At 41.1% G+C, this 20,071-nt stretch overlaps 1 protein-coding gene across 1 annotated transcript in view; it reads left to right on the top strand.

The window, feature by feature from the left end:
• FNDC1 (fibronectin type III domain containing 1) overlaps positions 1 to 20,071 on the top strand; it is a 130,183-nt gene that overhangs the window by 78,307 nt on the left and 31,805 nt on the right. The window contains exons 11-13 of the mRNA XM_050949406.1: positions 3,261 to 3,626; positions 13,408 to 13,473; positions 17,192 to 17,362. Of these exons, the coding sequence (XP_050805363.1) occupies positions 3,261 to 3,626; positions 13,408 to 13,473; positions 17,192 to 17,362 (603 nt within the window). The remainder of the gene's footprint in view (positions 1 to 3,260; positions 3,627 to 13,407; positions 13,474 to 17,191; positions 17,363 to 20,071) is intronic.

The raw sequence follows: 20,071 nt of genomic DNA, 5'->3' as shown, positions 1-20,071 counted from the left end.
GCCATGATTCACTACTTGACAACCCATTTAGGGTGACCAGATAGGAAGTGTGAAAAATCGGGACGGGGTGGAAAGTAATAGGAGCCTATATAAGAAAAAGCCCCAAATATCAGGACATCCAGTCACCCTAAACCCATCCCTTCTGCTTCCCTGATTGGTTGCCAGCCACAGCAGCAGAGGATTTAGCCCTCTGTCTTCATGTTGCCAGACAAAATTTGGCCCATGAAATGCATCAGCTTATGATCTAGCCACAAAACTAACTCCGAGATGGACATTTGAAATGACTGCTGACTTCTTCCGTGAAGTGGATATTTTAAAGTGGTAGGTTATTTGCTAAAGGGACACTTAGTCTTCCTGTGGCTGACATTTACTGGGGGAAGAAAAATCCCAGCTTTCTGCCAGTAATAATGTGTGGATTCTTAAAAATACATCAATCATGACAGCATCCCCTTTGAACAGAATTGAGAATAAAACAAAGAAATGTAGAGGTTTGCAATATTGGATAAGACCCAAAGGTGCATCTAGTCCAGTGTCCTGTCTTTGACAACAGTCAGCACCAGACTCTTCAGAGATAGATGTGGGATAATCTGCTCCACCCCCAATTAGCTCTCATCCTGATTTCTAATAGTTGGAGATCATTTTAAACCCTGAAACACAAGGTTTAATATATTTAATTTTTAATTTTTGATCCCATTATCTATGACAACTCTGAATGTTCTTGTTATACATATAAATGTCCAATCCTTTTTTGCATCTTATTAAGATTTTTTGCCTCAACAACTTCATGTAGCAATGAGTTCCACAGTTCAGACCCCTCAAATATACTTCCCTGTGGCCGTAGTAGTTTTTTTTAAAACCAAAAATCTGTTCACTGGGATGTCGAGTATTTTAAGGGTGTTTCCTTATACGGCTTCAACTTGTCATTTTTGTGTAATTTTTAAAAATATTGTTTTAACTTTTGCTCAGAGCTAGAAGCACTGTAAAAATGTGTGTCTCTTCAGTTTCTGTAGTTCTCTTCAATAGAGCCGGACAAACTATTTGTAGTGAACAGTTTATCCAGGGAGTTTAGCCCTTATTTTTGTTTGGGAATTATCCATGAATAAATTTTGATTTTAGCTAATGTAGTTATTATTCCTAATTGTTTGATGAAGACTTTTTGCAAATACACCTCTACCCCAATATAATGTGACCCGATATAACATGAATTTGGATATAACGTGGTAAAGCAGCGCTCTGGGGGGAGGCGAGGCTGCACGCTCCGGCAGATCAAAGCAAGTTCAATATAATGCAGTTTCACCTATAACATGGTAAGATATTTTGGCTCCTGAGGACAGCGTTATATCGGGGTAGAGGTGTATATTCCATCCCATGGGTTGCTTTGTCTATGTCTTTGGCTCTTGGCTGTTGTACTGTTTGATATTCGTGATGAGTGATTGGTCCTTTAAGTCACATTGTATTATGACGGATGTGAGGACTTTCTACATGAAGGGTGAGCCTTCCAGGATATGAATACGAATACTGGAGTTCACATGGAGTGAAGTTAACAAGGAGGCCTTAAGTAATGCAAGGCCTTGTGCTGACCTCTCTGTACAGGGGTGGCTATCATCCTTGGTGAACAACTTTCCCAGAAACTCCATTGCTCAAATGTTCATGGAGCAGCAAAATCTAATAATAATACGTAACCCTCATCTTGCACTTTTCATCAGTAAATCTCTAGCATATCTTCAAACTAAGCAAGCTACTTGGAATCTGCATGAATCACTTTGAATACTATTCTGCAGTATTCTCCTTCCTCTGCTCTCCAGTTTGCTCACATGGCTAATTTTCACACTTGAGAAGGATTCCATGGTATGGCTTGTTGTTAGAAATGGAGAGGAAGAAAATCTTAGCAGTAGGATCCTATCTTGGATTTGGATTTGCTTTTAGATTATAGTTTGAAATGAGAGAGGCTGGATCCAAATCTATGTGTCAGCAGGTATTCTACCCTTTTACTCACAGATCCTCCATGCTGAAATGTCATTTCTGTTAATATGGCATATGAGCAGGTGGTATTGCTGGAAATGGCAATCAGAACAGGTAGAAGGACATGGCATCTCCTCAGGGAAATCAGGAGCGTGAGTAGAAAAAAAATGCCCTCCTCATGAGGTGACATGTACCTCATGTATGGACGTACCCAGATCTTTGAAGGGGGCATCCAGAGCATCTGTACCAACGCATATATTTACAGAAAGTCAAGGCATACTTCTTACATGGAGTCCTCAATGACCATGAAGTAATTAGAAGTTGAGGGCATCTGGCACCACCAGGAAGCATTTAATATCTCACAGAATCAGGCCGATATGCACTTAGGCCCAGATTCTTAAAGGTATTTAGGACCTAACTCCCATTGAAATCTACCTTTGAGGATCTGGTCCTTAGAAACTAATCCTGCATTCCTATGCAGTCCAAATGCACATGAAGTCAGTTCAGTCATGTCTATGTGGACTGTGTGAATAGCCAGTACAATGTATGGTATATGTGGATATCTTGCTGTTTATGTACATAGATATAAATAACTATTTTCCCTCAATTTATCCACAGCATAGTTTGTGACTTTCTCTTTAAAATTAATAGGAAATAATAAAAAATAACTGGGGGATATATGTGAAATAACTAGTGATTACGTATGACTCCATCTAAATAAGTCTCATGGACTCATATGTAGTACACGCAGATGAAACACAGTTACAGAGAATATCTGTTGTATCCATAACTTAAGACAGGCCTTTTCTCTCTCATTGCAGCATCCTAACCTTGCATCTGGTGTATAACATTAGGGATCAGGGTATGAATCCTTTTACATGTATGTTTTCACCTACCTATGTGAGATGAAAAGTAAGTGTAATCTTTGCACATGAATGAAATGGATATATGAAACCCCTTCTGTGTGCTGTTATGTGCTGCTGAATCAGTCATGGAAAGGGCTGTATCCTCAGCATTCCAGCATTCCAGCCAGCAGGATTTACCTATTTTAAGTCAGGATTTACTATACCTCTCTTCACTAGTTCTGATACACTCTTGGGAATCCAGCTCTTCAGAGAACAGCTAATAAAAATAGATGACACTGTGGTTTGCATGAGGTCCTCCTGCATCATTTCTCTATTTCCTTAGGGTATGGGACTTTTGGGTTCCTAAATGGAAATCTGCTGATGCTAAATACCATGATTTAAAAACACAGAGAATCTGCAATTAGATATTTTTGTTTTGTTCTTCTCTTGTAGATGCTGGTGGTGCTCCAGTAGTGAGTCCTGATGGATTACCCTTGTTTGGACATGGGCGATTTAGTAAACCTCTAGCAAGTGCACAAGATAAACCAGTAGTAAGCCTTGGAGGGAAACCACTGATTGGTCTTGAAATGATTAAAAAAACAACAACTTCTTCAACAACTACGACCACAATTCCCCCAACAACCACAACTGCAACTACAACAACAACTACCATCACAACCACCACTCCTGAACCAACGACTACTGAGCTTCCGACAGAGAAACCACTACCTACATGTCCCCCAGGCACTGATGCTCAGTATGATGAGGAGGGCAAGTTGGTAATAGGGCCTGATGGCCTGCCTGAATGCAGTGCAGAAGGTAACAATAATATAAGCTCAAATAGTAGGTATGATGTTTCCTGGGGTAGCCAAGATTGTGAGACACTTTGCTACCACCTGCCCATAGTGTGACAAAGTCCTGTGTGTGCCTGCCATGGGTCATCTCCCCAACTCCTCCAGCCATGGGCAACACAAGCACTTCCTTCAAGGCGTCACAGACCCCGCTGTCGCTCTACAGCTTAGCAGCAAGCACACTCCAACTCCTGAGCCCTCCAAGAGTCTCCCTGGAGTGTCCAGCCCCTGGTCTGCTGGACACTCATCATGTTCACAGATTTGCTGCTTCCAAAGCTTACCAGTTGAGGCACCTTACCAGTTCTACCCCAGATCATCAGTCAGCTTAACACACAGCACTGAGATGTTTATAGTGAAATCAAATATACATTTATTTGGCATAGGACAGAGATTTAAATTGTAGCAAGTAGAATTACTGGAAACAAATGTTTGCATGTTATGATTTTATTTTATATGTATTTTACAGCCTAGCCATAATTCACAAGATACTCTCCTGCTTTGTAGAGTATTGCTCACCTCAGATCCTTGCAGTGTTTTACAGCCAGGCTTAGCTTTGGCCCTCCTTTCATGAGAGACACATGCTGCTAGATTTCCTCCTATGCAAAGATATGCCTTCCATCCCAAGATATGCCAGAGCAATTCTTTATTTGTTGTTCATAAACATAATGCCCCCTGCCCCTGGTGTTAGTTTCATCTTGTAAATTTCCTCTCTTGTAGATTTTGCCATCTATTATTTAGCCCCTGGCTAAGTATACAAATAGGCCTACATTGTGAAGCATACCATACACAGAACACATATGACCAGACAGGAAGATAGGTGTCTGCTACCTCCTACCTGAAAGGAACATTTCTGAGATATGTCACCTCCTGGTGACCTGCTTTAACACCAAGACCTTAAGAACATAATTTTCGGTATAGACACATAACTCCTTAAATATTGTCCATAAATACATTTTCCAATGACTATGATGACCAGTGGGTTACTGGCTCTTGGTAGAGATATCACATGCCATCCTTTATTGAACTGTGATGGATAAATCTGACCCAGGGGATCCCTATAAAACCCTATGTAACTCTTGTGCCCTCTGCCAGTTGGCATCCTTGTTACTCCCTGTCACTGAGTCACAGTATGTGTGGCTGTACAGCACAGTTACAAAAATTTAAAACAAAACCTTTGTTTTTTAAAAGCGATCTTCCGAGCTTGCCAGTGACAATTGATTGTGGAAGAGAAAACTTGAGGTGTTTGCCATCTGACAAAGGCAAGAGGAATGTTTCAGTATTTCACTGCGCTCTGAAACAGCACATACTTGTAAAGAATCTCCAAGGCTTGTCACATCACAAATCATTATTGAGCTCTCATAAACATGAATACTTGTTATCAGCTAGCTACTGGGGCCTGATCCCATTGACTTCCTTGGGCTTTGACTCACAGCCTTGATTTAGTTCCATGGAGCTGCCCCCTTTCCAGATGGCTGTGCGGCGCTGTATAAGTTAAAGTAACTAAACAGTCACTCTTCTGGCCAATATCTTAGGTCTTTGGCTTCTGAACAAACAGCTTCATCTTTAAAGGCTGAAAGAGTAGTGCTCTGAGCATTAAAGTACTGTCCTCACCAGAAAAGGGATTGCAGGGCTGTGATTTTATTCTCTCTCAGTCATTTCCATATCACATGTGCTCAGGTTACAAGCTAATGGCCAACCCTGCAAGCTCAGGCCCCAATTCAGTGAAGAACCTAAGCTCATGACTAGCCTTAGGCATGTGAGAACTTTGATTTTCAGTGGAACTCATTATGTGCTAAAAGTTAGGCATATGTAACATTGCTCTGCTGGATTGGTTGAGGCCTCAATTTGGGATACGAAAGTCAGTCTGGGTTCTTTCTGCTCCTAGCCTCATCATAAGCTATCAACTAATATTCTGTGTTTATGGCCTGCTTCATCTTCCACTCAAGTAAATGACACAAAATTCCATTGACCTCAGTAGACATAGCACTGAGTCCTTAGAAGTTAGCTGACAATTTTGTTGCTAGTGCATGGAGCAGAATATAAACCATCTGGCTTTTCTGTAGCTGTATTTCCTCTGCATTGTCCTGCCAGTAGGAATAAAAACTTGTTTTTCTCACTAAAGTGGCAGATGTGCTTGAAAGCAGCAATGGGGGCAGAACTATTGAGCAAATAGGTGGCCTTTTTATATTGTCACTATTCCTACTATAATCTTTAGCACTTTAATCCATATGAACCTATTATCTCGGTTTCCCTAGACTATTTGCCCAATGACATGCCTTATCACTTGAGTTGCAACTGTTCTGTAGATGACCCCTCTTCAGTTGATTATACATAATATGTATAAATTCCCTCTTTAACATGATTAGCTTGTCTAACTCTTCAATCACGTCTCTCAGTGCTATGGTGGAAGGATGCAGATATTCACTATGAGCACTGCACTGTGCCAACAGATGTTGGGGTTGCTTACCGTTTCCGCACTACACATTAATTTTGTATATCTATCAGTTACCGTCATCTGTCCATGGGAAGCAAGTGCTTTATGGAGTCTAGACTATAAAATCTGCAGGCTAGATTCCCAGCTGGTGTGAATCAGTGTGACTCCATTGACTTCTGTCACTGTGTCACATTGCTTTACCGATTGCAGGCTGCTGGGTCCATCTGTAAATAGCAGAGATGGATCTTAGCTGCAAAGTGCAGATCTGGACTCAACCTTTTTCTTGCTCTGAGCGGAGTTTGGGAGCTTGGCCCATCTCTTGGCCCAGCTCTTATATAGTGCTTTACAGCCATAGGTTTCAAAGTGCTTTACAAAGGAGATCAGTATAAATATCACCATTTTACAGATGGGGAAATCAAGGCCCAGAGAGCTGACATTATTTCCTCAAGATCACCCAGCAGGTCAGTGGAAGAACCAGAAACAGAACCCAGGTCTTTTGGGTCCCAGTCTAGAGCTGTATCCACTAATCAACAGTGCCTCTCATAGCTGTTAGTTCTCGCTTGCTCTCTTTTGTCATTTTTTTGAATATGAGTGCATTGTAAACAGAGATCGAAACCGTCTCACTCCTTATAGCTCTGTTGCCTCTGCAGTGTTCTAACCATAGTAAAATTTTGTTTTTGTCAGTAAAGTAGGAAGATATAACTGGAAGACACACAAGGAGCAGATATAGATTGTCAAGCAAGAAGAATTGCATGTCACTCCTAGGAGCTGGAGAAAGATCGACCTGGCTCTAAGTGAATAAAGTACAGGGCCATACAGAACTTTTTTTTCCCCACATTAAATATAAAGCAATGATCTTGCTTGTCATTGTATCTCTGTTTTAGCAATACAAGCTAATGACATTGCCAAATTTAGATCTGAAGTAAGCAAGAACAAATTCACCAAAGTCAATTTTGTTGAGCTTGCATACGCCAGGTCTAAATTCAATCCACTCATCGTTTGAAGGCAGCATCAGAAAACAGCTCCTTATATTTAAAAACTGGGCCTGGATGCGCCTACCGGATTGTCCTACAGCCCCCCATTTATAGAAGTCTGTAACTGGATTTAGAAACAGACAATGTAAATGGTATCTGGGGAGCTGCACTATCAGTTTAGAAAGCACAGAAAAGATGGAAAGAAGAAACATGGGCAGCTGATGATGAGCTGAGAGATGGACACAAACGTCTTCTACAAAAACTACCATGAACAGAAGATTGGAGATTCTTCAATCAGCTGTACTGGGTGAGTAATCTGTCTGCGAGATTTTATTGCCTTGTAAAGGCAGAATTGTCATTGTTTATATTCTTAGTATTCATTAGTTAGAAGGTAATTTTGTGTAACTACTTTTGACTATGTATATATAGAGAGAGACACAGAGCCAAAGAAATATTAACTATAATCTTTGTTAGACAGTAACACAAGTAGGACTTTGCTGTAGGTGCCCTTAAGTCTTGCCACTGACTGCATTTATTTTTATTTACTGCACCTATTGATTTGCAGTGTTCCTTATATTTAGAATGGGGAATTATTACAGCAATCCCTGTCCCACTTGTTCAGGCTTTAGCATGAGAGGGCTTTGAATTTCAATTGGATTTAGGCACCTAACTCTCTTAGACTGATTTGAAAATCCCAGCCTCAACTCTTCAGTGGGTCTTTAAGAGTACCACATGGGTGTGGTGTGGATTGATACCCATGTGAAAAACTGCAGACATATGCACCTTTGACTGCCTCGCTTGCTCTCTGCCTAGCAGTCCATCTCTGCTACCCATTCTAACATCCCAGACTGTTAGCAGCTTCTAAAAATCACTGGCTGTTTATTTTAAATCAAGACTGAACAAAAAGAATTCTCCTTCTTTCTCCTTATTACACTGCCTGAGACCCAGGATGGACAGTGTTCAGTCTGGGACCAGTGACAGATTTGAAGTTCGATATCTCACGGTCCATAAGGGTCAGAAACAGGACCTTTATAACCTTGGCAATGTGAGATTTGCAGCTTTCCAGTAGAGAGACTTAGGCTGTGCCTACCCTGCACAGTTAACCCAGGCTCTTACCTGTGTTTTAGCCTTAACTCATCTACCATCCATGCAGAAAAGTCTCTGTCTGGGTATAGGTAAGAGTCCAAGATCTGCTTTAACTCAGACTGGAACCCACCCACTTTGCAGTGAAGTTGCAGGCAAAATCATGAAAGTGCTGATAGTCTTCCAGTGCCCTTCCCACAGTTCCCCTTTTCCTCCAGGGCAGATAAATTCTGTACAATTGACTAGGGAAGAATCCAGGGGACAGTAACAGATAGGGCTTTGATGAGAGGATGCTCATACCTGGGCTAGCCTATCTAAGTGCCAGTCATCAAGATGTAGACAGTGTAGACATAGCCTAAGAGGCTTGCCCAAGGTCACATAGAAAGTCTGTGGCAGAGTAGAGAAATGAACGTGCATCTTCCAAACACCAGGCTAGCACCCTGCTCACTGGGACATCCCTCCTCTCTGTCATCAGATGAAGCCTTTAAAATCGTGACTTTATAATATATGGAGAAGATATTTGGGATCATTTTATAGGTTTCTAAACTCTTTATTAGTTAGGACCCCTTATTGTCTGTGCAATTTGACTCTTGATAATGGAAACACAGGTGGAAGTTTACGATATAATGTGTAATACCAGTAAAACGTTCAGAAACTCTGAACCCTGCAAACAGATGCATTAGTGCAGGGCTCTGTGCCTGTAAGGAATCCTATTGATAGGGCCTAAAACATATGTGTGACATACTAAGTACATGACCATCATGTGGTATTTGTTGTTGGCATTCATTTGGGATGAGCAGCATAACCCTTTTGTAGCTTTATCACTAGTGAGTAGTGCAGCCAAACCAAATTCATGCTGAGAAAACCACGATACTTCACCCATATCATCAAGAATTCCCTCTCTATCTTTCTTTTCTTTTAGCTATTTTTAGAAAAGAATTTTTGCATGGCCATTTGTTCACAGTGGGATCTTGAGGGCTGGATTAAAACGGCTGGCAGGCTGAATGCGGCCCACAGGCCATAGTTTGCCCATACTTGCTTCATGCTGTCATCGAAATACTTTGTTTTCCAGTATTGGTAACTATTTTTGACTGTAATTATTTTTTTACAGCTGTTCTTTACAAGGGACTGAGGCGGAGACAGATATTATCTCTATCTCTATTGTTTTTAGTATTATTACTGCTAACTGAGGCCAACTCCCTTTTTGGCACTTTTTTCATTATCTTTTAGTGATCCAGTTTACTTTTGTTAAAATTTTTCCTGCACTTAACTCACTTTCATTATGGCAGCAAATGGTTTTGGAAGGGACCCAGTTTAAGAAAAATCAAATGAGAGCCGTTGACACTTTTCTTGGTGTGTTTTTTCCCCCTATAGTTCTGAGTTTAATATGGAAATCCTTTATATCTTTCCTGTTACGTTTGTCTATTTTCCTTATTCTCCACCTCTGGCAATTCAAGATGAGTCTAATTTCTTAGGCAGCCTGGGAGTTTTATAGTGTCTATGTATGTTTATACAATCCCCAGTACCAGAGCAGCTCAGCGTCTTACAGTCTTTTAATATGCTTATCCTCATATCAACCAGGTGAGGTAGGAATTATCCCTGTTGTAAAGATGAGGAACTGAGGCACAGAGAAGCTAAGGAACTTGCCCAAGGTCACGCAAGATGTCAGTGTCACGGTAGTGACTTAGGTCTTCCAAGTGCTAGATTAGTGCTCTAACCGCTGGCCTGTTCTTCCTCTCTAGTATGAATCTCTGATATAGGGACCTCTTTAAAAATAACAGGGCAGCTTTTTTTGATCCATTTTGACCATATCATTGACCATATCTCCATGAAAATAGCTGAGGGCCAAATTCTAATCGCCTTTATATTAGGCAGTATCTTATTCCACAAGCAGACACATTGACTTCAGTGGGACTGTTCATGGAGTAAGTCTGCCTTGAATCTCATCAAGGCTTTCAAAATCTGGCCCTAAAAATATTTTACAGGATTATTTTTAATAAAGGCATTGGCTGATTTTTCTCTGAAGTTTAAAGAACCTTTTAAATACTAATATTTCTTTCCTTTCCAGTGTCCAGTTTGCCAGAAGCTCTGGCCTATGTTTCGTTCTTTGCAAAAGGGGCATTATATCATCCACGAATCAACCCAAATCTATAGAGAGCCTTATTGCATGGTGCTGAAAAAACAGCTGTTCCTCTTTCAAAGTACAGCATGTCAAGAACGTCTCTGCCAATGCATCAGATTGGAAGTGTGAAAGGACAGGACATTTCCTGGATCCTGCAACATGACATAGGTTGAGAAATATTAATCCCCACTTCAGAGTTATGAGGATTTCTATGGGGAATAAATGTTTGCTTCTCTCTCCATAACATTTCGGTAACCTCAGCTTGGCTGCCTAGTCCAACGTTTGACACATGCAATAAAACAGCCTGCCCTGTCTGGGTGAACATTCTTGAGATGAAAGCTCCTCCAAGGTGCCTATTTAACTGCTACGTTATGTTTGAAGGAAGATAACCAGTTCCCATATAGGGCTACCAACATGCCCCAAACTTTAGCTGCTGCTCTGTCCTGAATGTTTCCAAAGGGAGTTTTTGCACTGTCTATCTCCTCTGTCTGGGTCTTTAGTAGAACAATTATTCTTCCAGAGCCTGATATTTTGTCACCATTAGTACTTGGCTTCCCAACAGACTTGCACTGTAAGTGCCAAAAATGCCACCACATGTTATACTAATTCTTTGGCAAAGTCTGTTAATATTTGGCAGAATACTTGCTTGTCCCAGCACAATTTATTGTCAACATTTTCACTAGATTCAGCAACATTTAACAGAAAAGGGTTTGGCAGCCCAAGCATATATTTCCCAGACAACTCAACCCTGGATGTGGCCAGACTCAGAGAAAAGGTAGTCTTTTTTTGTGTATGTTGGTTGACTTGTGGTGAATGTGGAAAAATTCTAGTGAAGACAAGGAAGTTTGTAGTTCTCACGTGGTAGCAACTCGAAGTAAACGCTATTGGGGAACCGAGGGAGCTACAGCCAATGTAGGAAGAGCTAACTAAGGAACTACAGTCAACCTGAACATGAAAACACACAAACCAGAAAGTTATGGGGGGATTTTGTTTGTTTTGCAACAACTCTGCCATTTCTGTGCCACAGCTCTGCTGAGGAAATACAGCCCTGTAAATTGGAGAACTTGACGAAACACAAAAGAAAACACAATTTCTCTGTATAATCGGACTGTTGTCTTGACAAGAGGTAATTAATCTAGGAAGAATTAAGGAGTGAAATCTGCCCATTAACACTTTTAAAGCTTCTTGTATATCTGATACTCAATAATTTATCTGGCAGTATTCAAAAAGGAGGGTGTACATTATAACTAGTGATCAATGCCAGCTGCCTATGTTGGGAAGATTCACTGACTTCATCAAAAAACGCACTGTGTCATATGCTGGCAGATGTCCAATAGACATTCACTGCTTTGTATGATTGCCTGTCGGTTAGCTGCACAAGTTTACCACGAGAAAATGTCAGTCTTTTGTTCTGTTAAAGTCTGATAAGAATTAGCCAATTTCCTGTATTTTCAAAATTTGTTCTGGCACTAAAATTATTACCGTATTATACAAGCTAGTGTCTGAGGTTTATTTGTTTGTTTGTTTGAATGTAATAGCAAGAACTAGAAAATGAAGGTTTATATGTTTGTTGTTCTCTAATAAAAAATAAATGAGACATGCTGATATGATTCAGATTTTATTTTTAATTCTTTAATACTGGAAATTGAAATTGCTCAATACACATCTTAATACCTTTAATATAACTAACATTTTCTATATTAAGAGCTACAGTGGGAAGATTACATGTCTTTAGAAAGTATCCTGTACAGAACAATGTTAAGGTATGAAATGTGTCAAATAGTTGAATACATTAATATAATTTATACTGGTGTGTGCAGCTAGATTACTTGAAAGATAGAGTGTGCTCATGTGTATGTGTATATGCAAGTATGTGTGTGCCTCTGTGCATGTGTTTTGTGTACATATATGCACAATATCTTTAATATAGCTGCCTATAGTTTTTAGTTTTATATATATATATATATAACCAGCCTTGCATAATTCTACTTGAAATGAGGTCTTTTGGTTTTGGGTTTCTTTGGAAAGGCAAATAATTTTCTTTTTTCATTGTCACCAAGCATCATGGTAAAGTATGGTCAAAGAGATTTTGTGCCTGAGCTGTTAAAATGTTATGGAAAATGTAGCTGAGATCAGTAACCATATATGGTAATCATTGGGGCCATTATAATTGGTGGCCCTGCCTATTAGAATCCAGATACCTCAGGATTGGGTCCTACAGCCTATAGAGCAGAAGTGACAGAAAGACTTCAAAAGGTTGATGCAAGCCTCCCAGAATTCAGATATTTATCTAAACCTTCTGAGGTCTTAGTCCTTCTCTTATGCATGTACTGTCCTACATCCCAGGCACATCTTCCTCCTGAAGCCCAGCTCTTCATTTATGATGGCCTCTAACGTGGCCCTATCTTTAATGGAATCCATCAGGATGCTCCTATTTTCTCAGTACTGTTCGGGATGGCTAGTCTAGGTCTTGTGCTCTGTGGCTTACCTGAGCCACAGGCACTGCAAAATGCATTTCTCTGACTGCAAGGAAAGCCCCAAACTCACAAGATAGCAATTGATCCAGGAGAGAATCCATGAACCACAGAGGTGCTGAAGTGACTTACAGGGGAGGAAGGAAGTCCATTACACACAGGGGTAAACATCTCAGTTGTTTTGCATCTAAAATATTTTGAGCAGAAGTTCCCTGTCGTTCTCATTTCATCTGAGCTGCTTCACCCATTCTTGCTTATAAATGTCATGGGTTCTTGCCATGAAACCAAACAAAGGGCTAAATCCTGACCTGGCTGTTACAGGAATGCTAGGCAAAGCATCCTTTACTCCAAGAATCCTGTGGGCCCCCCAGGGCAGAATTCTTGGAGAATGCACTACTGGGTATTTTGTATAGCAGCTCTGCAAGAAGCAGCCTCCTGGCTATCTTGTGCTGCCACCCGTTCATCTACTCTAGATGTTCATAGTGCACCTATTATCATGGGATCTGGCCAGAGATCAACGGTCAGGAACCATTGCTGTTGTTGTCTCATTATTATACAGATTAAATAGCTTTCAGCTTTTATTTTAAAATGTGTTCAGAGAGTAATTGCAGGAGGCAAATATCATGTAATCATTGTGCTATCTTTTCTTCCTCCTTCAATAGATACATTCTCAGGGCTGGATATGGATGTGACACCAACTCCAGAGGCATATGTGATCTATGACGAAGGTACTGGTTGATTAGGAAAGTCCTTTGCAAGTGCTGTGTGGTCTTTTCCCCCCTCCTCCTTCAACATTGCACTGTAAAGAATACATCTGCATCATGCTGAGTGGGAACTTAGGCAGGTTATCACCAGGATCATGAGCTGGAACCATGCCCCTTGGTTTCAAAGCTGCCCTGTGGTGGCTGTGAAGAATAGAGGCTTCCAAGGGATTTAAAGTGGAAGTAACTCTCAGCCAGAGCAGTGTAAAGGAAACTTAGGCCCAGTATTCTCAAATCATTGAAGCATTTTCAGCAAATGCGACAATGGGTGTGTCTACACTGCAGTGAAAGGTGTGATTGCAGCACATGCAGACATATGCAAGCTAACTTTTATCTAGCTAGCTCAAATAACAATAGGAGTGTTGCAGCAGGATGACTAGTAGCACAGGTTGGAGGGCCCCACCTGGGAACCTGGGTAGCCTCTGCTGCCTTGGCTTCACTATTGTTATTTGAGCTACAGTCACACCTTTGACTGCAAGGTAGACCTATGGAATGTTTGAACAAAGGTGATCTCCAAAATAGAGTGTCACAAGTGGTCTGGTTGAGAACTGATTCTCTGTTACCCCATTAATGTGCTTGGATGGATTACATCAGTGGTTCTCAAATTTTTGTGCTGGTGACCTCTTTCACACAGCAAGCCTCTGAGTATTACCGCCCCCCCCCCTATAAATTAAAAACACTTTTTTTTATATTTAACATCATTATAAATGCTCGAGGCAAAACGGGGTTTGGGGTGCAAGTAACAGCTCACGACCCCCCCCAAGTAATAACCTCGTGACCCCCTGAGGGATCCCGACCCCAAGTTTGACAACCCCTGGATTACATTAATGTACATCAGTGGGGGATCAGGAGTAGTGGATCTCCATGCCATCCTGCCCCTGCCCCACCCCACAGCCAACTTCCCCTTACATCAGTGATGGAGCTGGCTTACTGGATAGCAATGCTGCCTCCTCCAGCATCCAACCAATGGAGATTCCCCTTTGACTTTGTGCCACATAATATTGCATATAAGCAGCATAATGTCAATTTAACAGATGGAAGAAAGTGGCCCAGAAAAGAGCTTGAATTTCTGTTATTTTAGAATCTGCCTGCTTATGACTCAACTCATGACCAAAAAAGGCATTTTTCAAAGTGACACTTATAAAGGCAGAATTGAAGCAGTGCCCTTTAGCTTTTCTGTTACAGAATCCAGGCCGAACCAAAAATCAGCAAAGTTGCTGAATTAATCTAAAATAGAAAATAAAGCTGCTTTGCACGCACTAGGAAGTTGTAGTAGTGCTACAGATTTTCCAGCTCTCTACAGCATTGCAAATATGTTCTGCATTCGTCCTTTTTACACCTATTCTGTATTTAGAATATAAGTGTGCACACAGTGAATGAGACCAAATACACCTTGAACGATTAATCTGCAGAACCCACAAGAAATTCAGACTAAGATGCATAAAAAGAGAAAAAAGAGGCAGAGAGAGAGATTTTTATAGAGCTATCCCAGTACATTGTTCAGGCCTTTTGATTTAATAAATCTAAAACTTCAGCTGAAGAGGAAATATCCGCTGTTAATATTTAAATGATCAGTATTCTCAAAGAATGTCCTATTCTTGATGGCTAGAAATGCCTTTGTCCTCCGCTGCTCTGCCCCTTACAATTCTCGTATTTTTGCTTACTCTCCCCATGCATTAACCTAGCTAAGACAGACTTTAGTTAAACCCAAAGCTTTTTAGTAATAACTTTGTGGCAGTATTTATAGCTGTACGCTAATAAAACTGTACTTGGTGAATGCAACCCAGGGATTTTAAACCATACCAGAAAAACATTTAAGAGACTCAGGGAAAGAAGAGGGAAACATTTGAGAGAAATACTTATTAGGAACTGAGCACAAATGTCTTTGGTGAAGTTTTGTTCTCATAGATTGACCAAGACATGTAGGATAAAATCCACCCTGGGGAAGAAAGGCCAGCATGAGGACTAGCCACTACCTCAATCCTATGTAATTAGGGTTTAAGTGGGACTTCCAGGGTAAACAGGCCTTTTTCTGGCCCTCTGCACAGGGGTGACTTTCACCCATCGAGTACAGAGAAACTATACCATGAGAAACTGATAGATTCATCTGGTCAGATCTTTCACTGTGTCAGGGCCGTTTCATTTCATTCCAGTGGTGCAAGCTACACTAGCGCTCCTGTCCCAGCTGCAAAATGATCCCCCCTGTGTAGGGAGGCTCCTCAAGCAGTGGAGAGTTCCTGTAGTGATTTTCATGCCACCTCCTTCCTGCAGTTGGAATAGTGGGGAATGGCTGGGGAGGAAATGGCACAGGGCCAGATTCATTTGCTGTCAGTGTCCCCTGGTGGTCATTGGCAGTCAGTCTGAGCCTTTGGGTAGCTCTAACCTTCACCAGGTTACCAGACCAGTCGAAAGCTGTCCCAGGATTGTGAAATGGATGGTGGAAAGGTGGCTTGCAGCACCCCCCGCCCCCACTCTCTGCTGCTGAGGATCTGGCCTCAGTTTCTGAGCTGGTTTATCCTCATGTTTGCAGAGAATGAATGTCAGCTCAGAATCTTGCCATACAAATGTGTGCATTTATAATGGTAAATGTTACCTGATGAGTTTGCAATGAATTCAACTGGTGATCTTCTGTGTTTCCTTATTCCCTGCTCTTCACCCCTAGGAGACAGCAGGATGACTATAGACCTCAGGACTTTTAGAGCAAAAAGAAAAAAAATCCACTTCCTTGACCTAGACTTCCCGTAATAACACCACCAAAAAAGCACAAAAATAACCAGTTCCAATGGCTGCTCACTGGAGGGTATGGAGACACACACAGAGAGAGATATTAATGTATAGATTTATAATTTGGGGGCATTCTGATAGCATGGCAAAAACAGTTATATAAGAACCATGATGAATAGACTAGATCAAACCTTTCTGAAAAGCAAGCACCGTTCTCTTGTGAATAAGACCCTTGATGCCAAATAAGTGCAGTGAGTCAGCCTTCTCTTTGAATTTCTGTCAGTTTGGATTTCAAATTAAAGTTTTTTGTTTTCCTATCTACTTGATTCTTTATTTTCTGATGTCCTCTTACTCCTCTCTTGCAAAAGTATTATTTTCCCCATGAACTGGTGCATATGTTTATTGTATCTGACACATATGCGTATCTCCTGTTGCATGTCCCACTCTGTTTAATATCATTAGGTGTTCCATTAAAGTCAGTGTCAGTTTTGCTGTTAACTTTAATGAGAGCAGATTGAGTTCGGTGGATGACTTGTATATGTTATCAATATACACATATTTTTTAAAATGCATGTTAATTGCTTGAGAGAACAGACTCACTTCTTCCCTCTTAGTTCCTTTTAAATCAGACTTAAATCCCTTCTTGCACTATTATTTTTACAGTTAGTAAAGTGAACTGAAGAAAATGGAGACTTTCCTCATCCTTAGTTTGGTGCAAAGACTGCCTTTGTTTTGTTTAGTTTGTTGTAAGCCCTGGGAAGAAGAGCAAAGCATGCTCTCCTCTGATTTAAAAATCAATAAGGAGTGTGTGAACCCTGTGATGTGAAGTCTGCTGGTGAATGTTGCATTAGTGTTCTCATCATAGTTTGTAAAGAGGGAAACTACAAGTTCCCTTTCAAGTTTAAGCCAGTTTAACATGGAACAAGCTAATGTTATCAACTCTTCTTTGTGTCTTCTGAAGACTTTGAGTTTTTTGAGAGCACTTTGCCTCCAACCACTACCATGATCACTACTACTACTGCTACTACTACTACTACAGAAGCAGTGCCTGAGACAGACTATCCAGAGATCAGTGTTGCCAGCTCCGATCCTGTGTCAGAATTTGACTTAGCTGGAAAGAAACGATTTACTGGTGAGCTCAGTACTTGTTATATTTTTGCTAAATAATAAGATAAATAGTCCATATTCTAGCTGCATTGTCCTGTCTGGTGAGAAGACTGTGCACAAATCTGGCTAACAAATCGCAACTCTTCTTGATACTGTACAGTGCTTTGAGAGATTATCACAAGATAAAAACAAGTAGCAGCACTCGGAAGTGTATCTTGATCTCAGACACAAATTAAGCCAGTTTAGTTAAATCAGAGCAAACCCCTTGTAGACACGTTTTATTTCAGTTTAAGAGGGCTGTACTTCAGAATTGCTTAAATCTGTTTCCAACTGACTTAACCAAAATAAGGCCAGGTCTATATTAAAAAAAAGTTAAGTTAACCCAGCTATGTCGCTCAGAGGTGTGAAAAATCCACACCCCTGAGTGACATAGTTAAGGTAACCTAAGCCCTGGGATACACAGTGCTAGGTTGTGGGAAGAATTCTTTTGTTGATCTAGCTACCACCTCTCAAGGAGGAGGATTAACAACAGTGAGGGGAGAACCCCTCTTGTCACTGTGATGATTGTCTACACTGCAGCAATGCAGCTGTGCTGCTGTAATGGTTTAAGTATAAACATACCCTAAGAGTGTCTAGTCTGGGATTTGCTCCACTTAAGCTAAATCAGTTTAAATTCAAAGCTTAAGTAAAACTCCTGCAGCTCTCCTTGTAGACAAGCCCTCCAATGGGAAACCAGGGCACCATTCTCTTCTGTTACACCAGTGGAACCCCACTGAGATCAGTGGCATTGTACACTGATGTATCTCAGAGGAGAATTTGTCTTGCCAGGATATTTCATTTGGAATGTATAATATGGGAGAATAAGTAAATGGAACAAAGTCTTAAATTGAAACCCCTTTGATAAGTAAGAGTGCTAATATGTTTTACATGTTCATAAACATCTTGCTTTATTTTGTAATTGTAGAAAGAAACAATAAGAGATGGAGCTGAGCTAAAAAGTTTGGATCTGCATATACAGGCCAGATTCTCAGCTGGTGTAAATCAGCAGGGCTTCAGTGACTTCACTGTAACTATTGTTATTTATACCAGCGGAGGATGCTGTTCTGAGACCTCATCGAAGTCTTGGGGGTACACAATAAAGGTCAGCAGAACTTGGACCGAGGGTCAGTTCATCAGCAGGACTGGGAGAGCAGGAAAGGTGACTTAGAGCCATCTTTGATTCATGTCATCCTCCCAACATACCCACCAGCTATGTGGAGTTCTGCTCTGGAGCAGCTGAGGATTGAGCTCTTGTTTAACATGGTTTGGGGAGTAAAATACTTTTCACATAAACGAAAACGTTTTCAAATGAGTCTTCAATGCCTCCCTGTCAAAACCTGATGGTATGTTCCCGTTCTTTTAGTGATCATGCATCTCAGTCTGTTTAGATTAGAAAGCTTTGTGATGGGTAAAATGAAGTAGATTACAAGATCTGGGCAGACTCCTTGTGAGGCGGGAAATCCAATAAGATAAACTAAGAACATTTTTTTATGAATACCTCAGGACACTAGGGGGGAAAATACTATCCTCCCAGGGAACTGTATTATTGTAACTAAATAAACATTTCCAAAGGCGAGCATTAGAACTCAAACTGTTTCTTTAAATGTTACAATAACTGTGGATATTGTGCCTCTGGCTCCATGTCCCCTGTAGCCTTCAGGTGTGACACTGCAGGTGATCCCTTCCTTAGTTTTCCTCGATCTGGATATAGATGAGTCCAAAACAGACCTTCTGTGCATGAAAGAACACCCGCTTCAGAGGATTTAATTTACTAACAACAAAGATTAGCATAAGCACAAGCATGACCTCGTTCAGGTGCTCCCCAGGAAATCTGCAGTATCACAGTGAGTTCAACTAACTTCTTGCTCCTTTAGCCACAGGGCACTCTAGACCAAGCACATCCTCTGGACCCAGGGCTTCTAAGTAGCGGCTGCTCCCTTCCCTGGGAGAGCAGCCTCCGATTCCTTTTTTCAGGACGGCTCTGTTCTCTTCACCTCGAGAACAGTCTCTGGTTCCTTCTCTCATCTTACTCTGGTAGTCTTCACCCAAGGAACTATCTCTGTCTCTCTGGAGTCCTCCCAGTTCCTTCTCCTAGGCTACACTTGTTCCTTCCCTGGGAAGGCTGACCGTCCTTTCAGAGCCACCTTCCTCCTGGGAGTCCTCTCTCTGGTTCTCTGAACTCAGGCAGCCCTGTGGTAAGGTTGCAGGTGCTTTTCTACTAATTGACCATTAAACAGCCACCTGGGGGCACCCAGTTAATCCCAGGTGTGTCTTCAGAGGGCTGTCATGGGCAGGCCAGGTCCTGATTCCCCTTAATGGTTCAATTGCCCCATGACAATGACCTTTAATGCAATAAAATTACCATTAAGTACAGGTAGGTCTTGTCACTATAAAGCATAAGTGTAAAAGTTACCAGTTACTAAACCAATACCTGTACATTTCCATAGTCCAAGAAAGTTGGGAATTAGGGGTTGATTTTAATATTAGCAACCAGCTCTAAGTATGAAATAACCATAGTGGGAGAGAACCATGCTACATTGGTTTCACTGCTAAATATCAGTAATTTGTTTCTGTGATCTTTAGCACCCACCCAATGGACCTCACTACCACATAGAGACAAGTAACTGCTTACGCTAGTCCGAAGGTGTCCAGTTTCCAAAGCAAGGGCTCTGCCATGGGATAAAAGGACCAAAAC

Source organism: Gopherus flavomarginatus, chromosome 4 (assembly GCF_025201925.1).
Source record: "Gopherus flavomarginatus isolate rGopFla2 chromosome 4, rGopFla2.mat.asm, whole genome shotgun sequence".
Classification (NCBI taxonomy): domain Eukaryota; kingdom Metazoa; phylum Chordata; order Testudines; family Testudinidae; genus Gopherus; species Gopherus flavomarginatus.
This window is presented reverse-complemented; position numbering and strand designations above follow the sequence as displayed.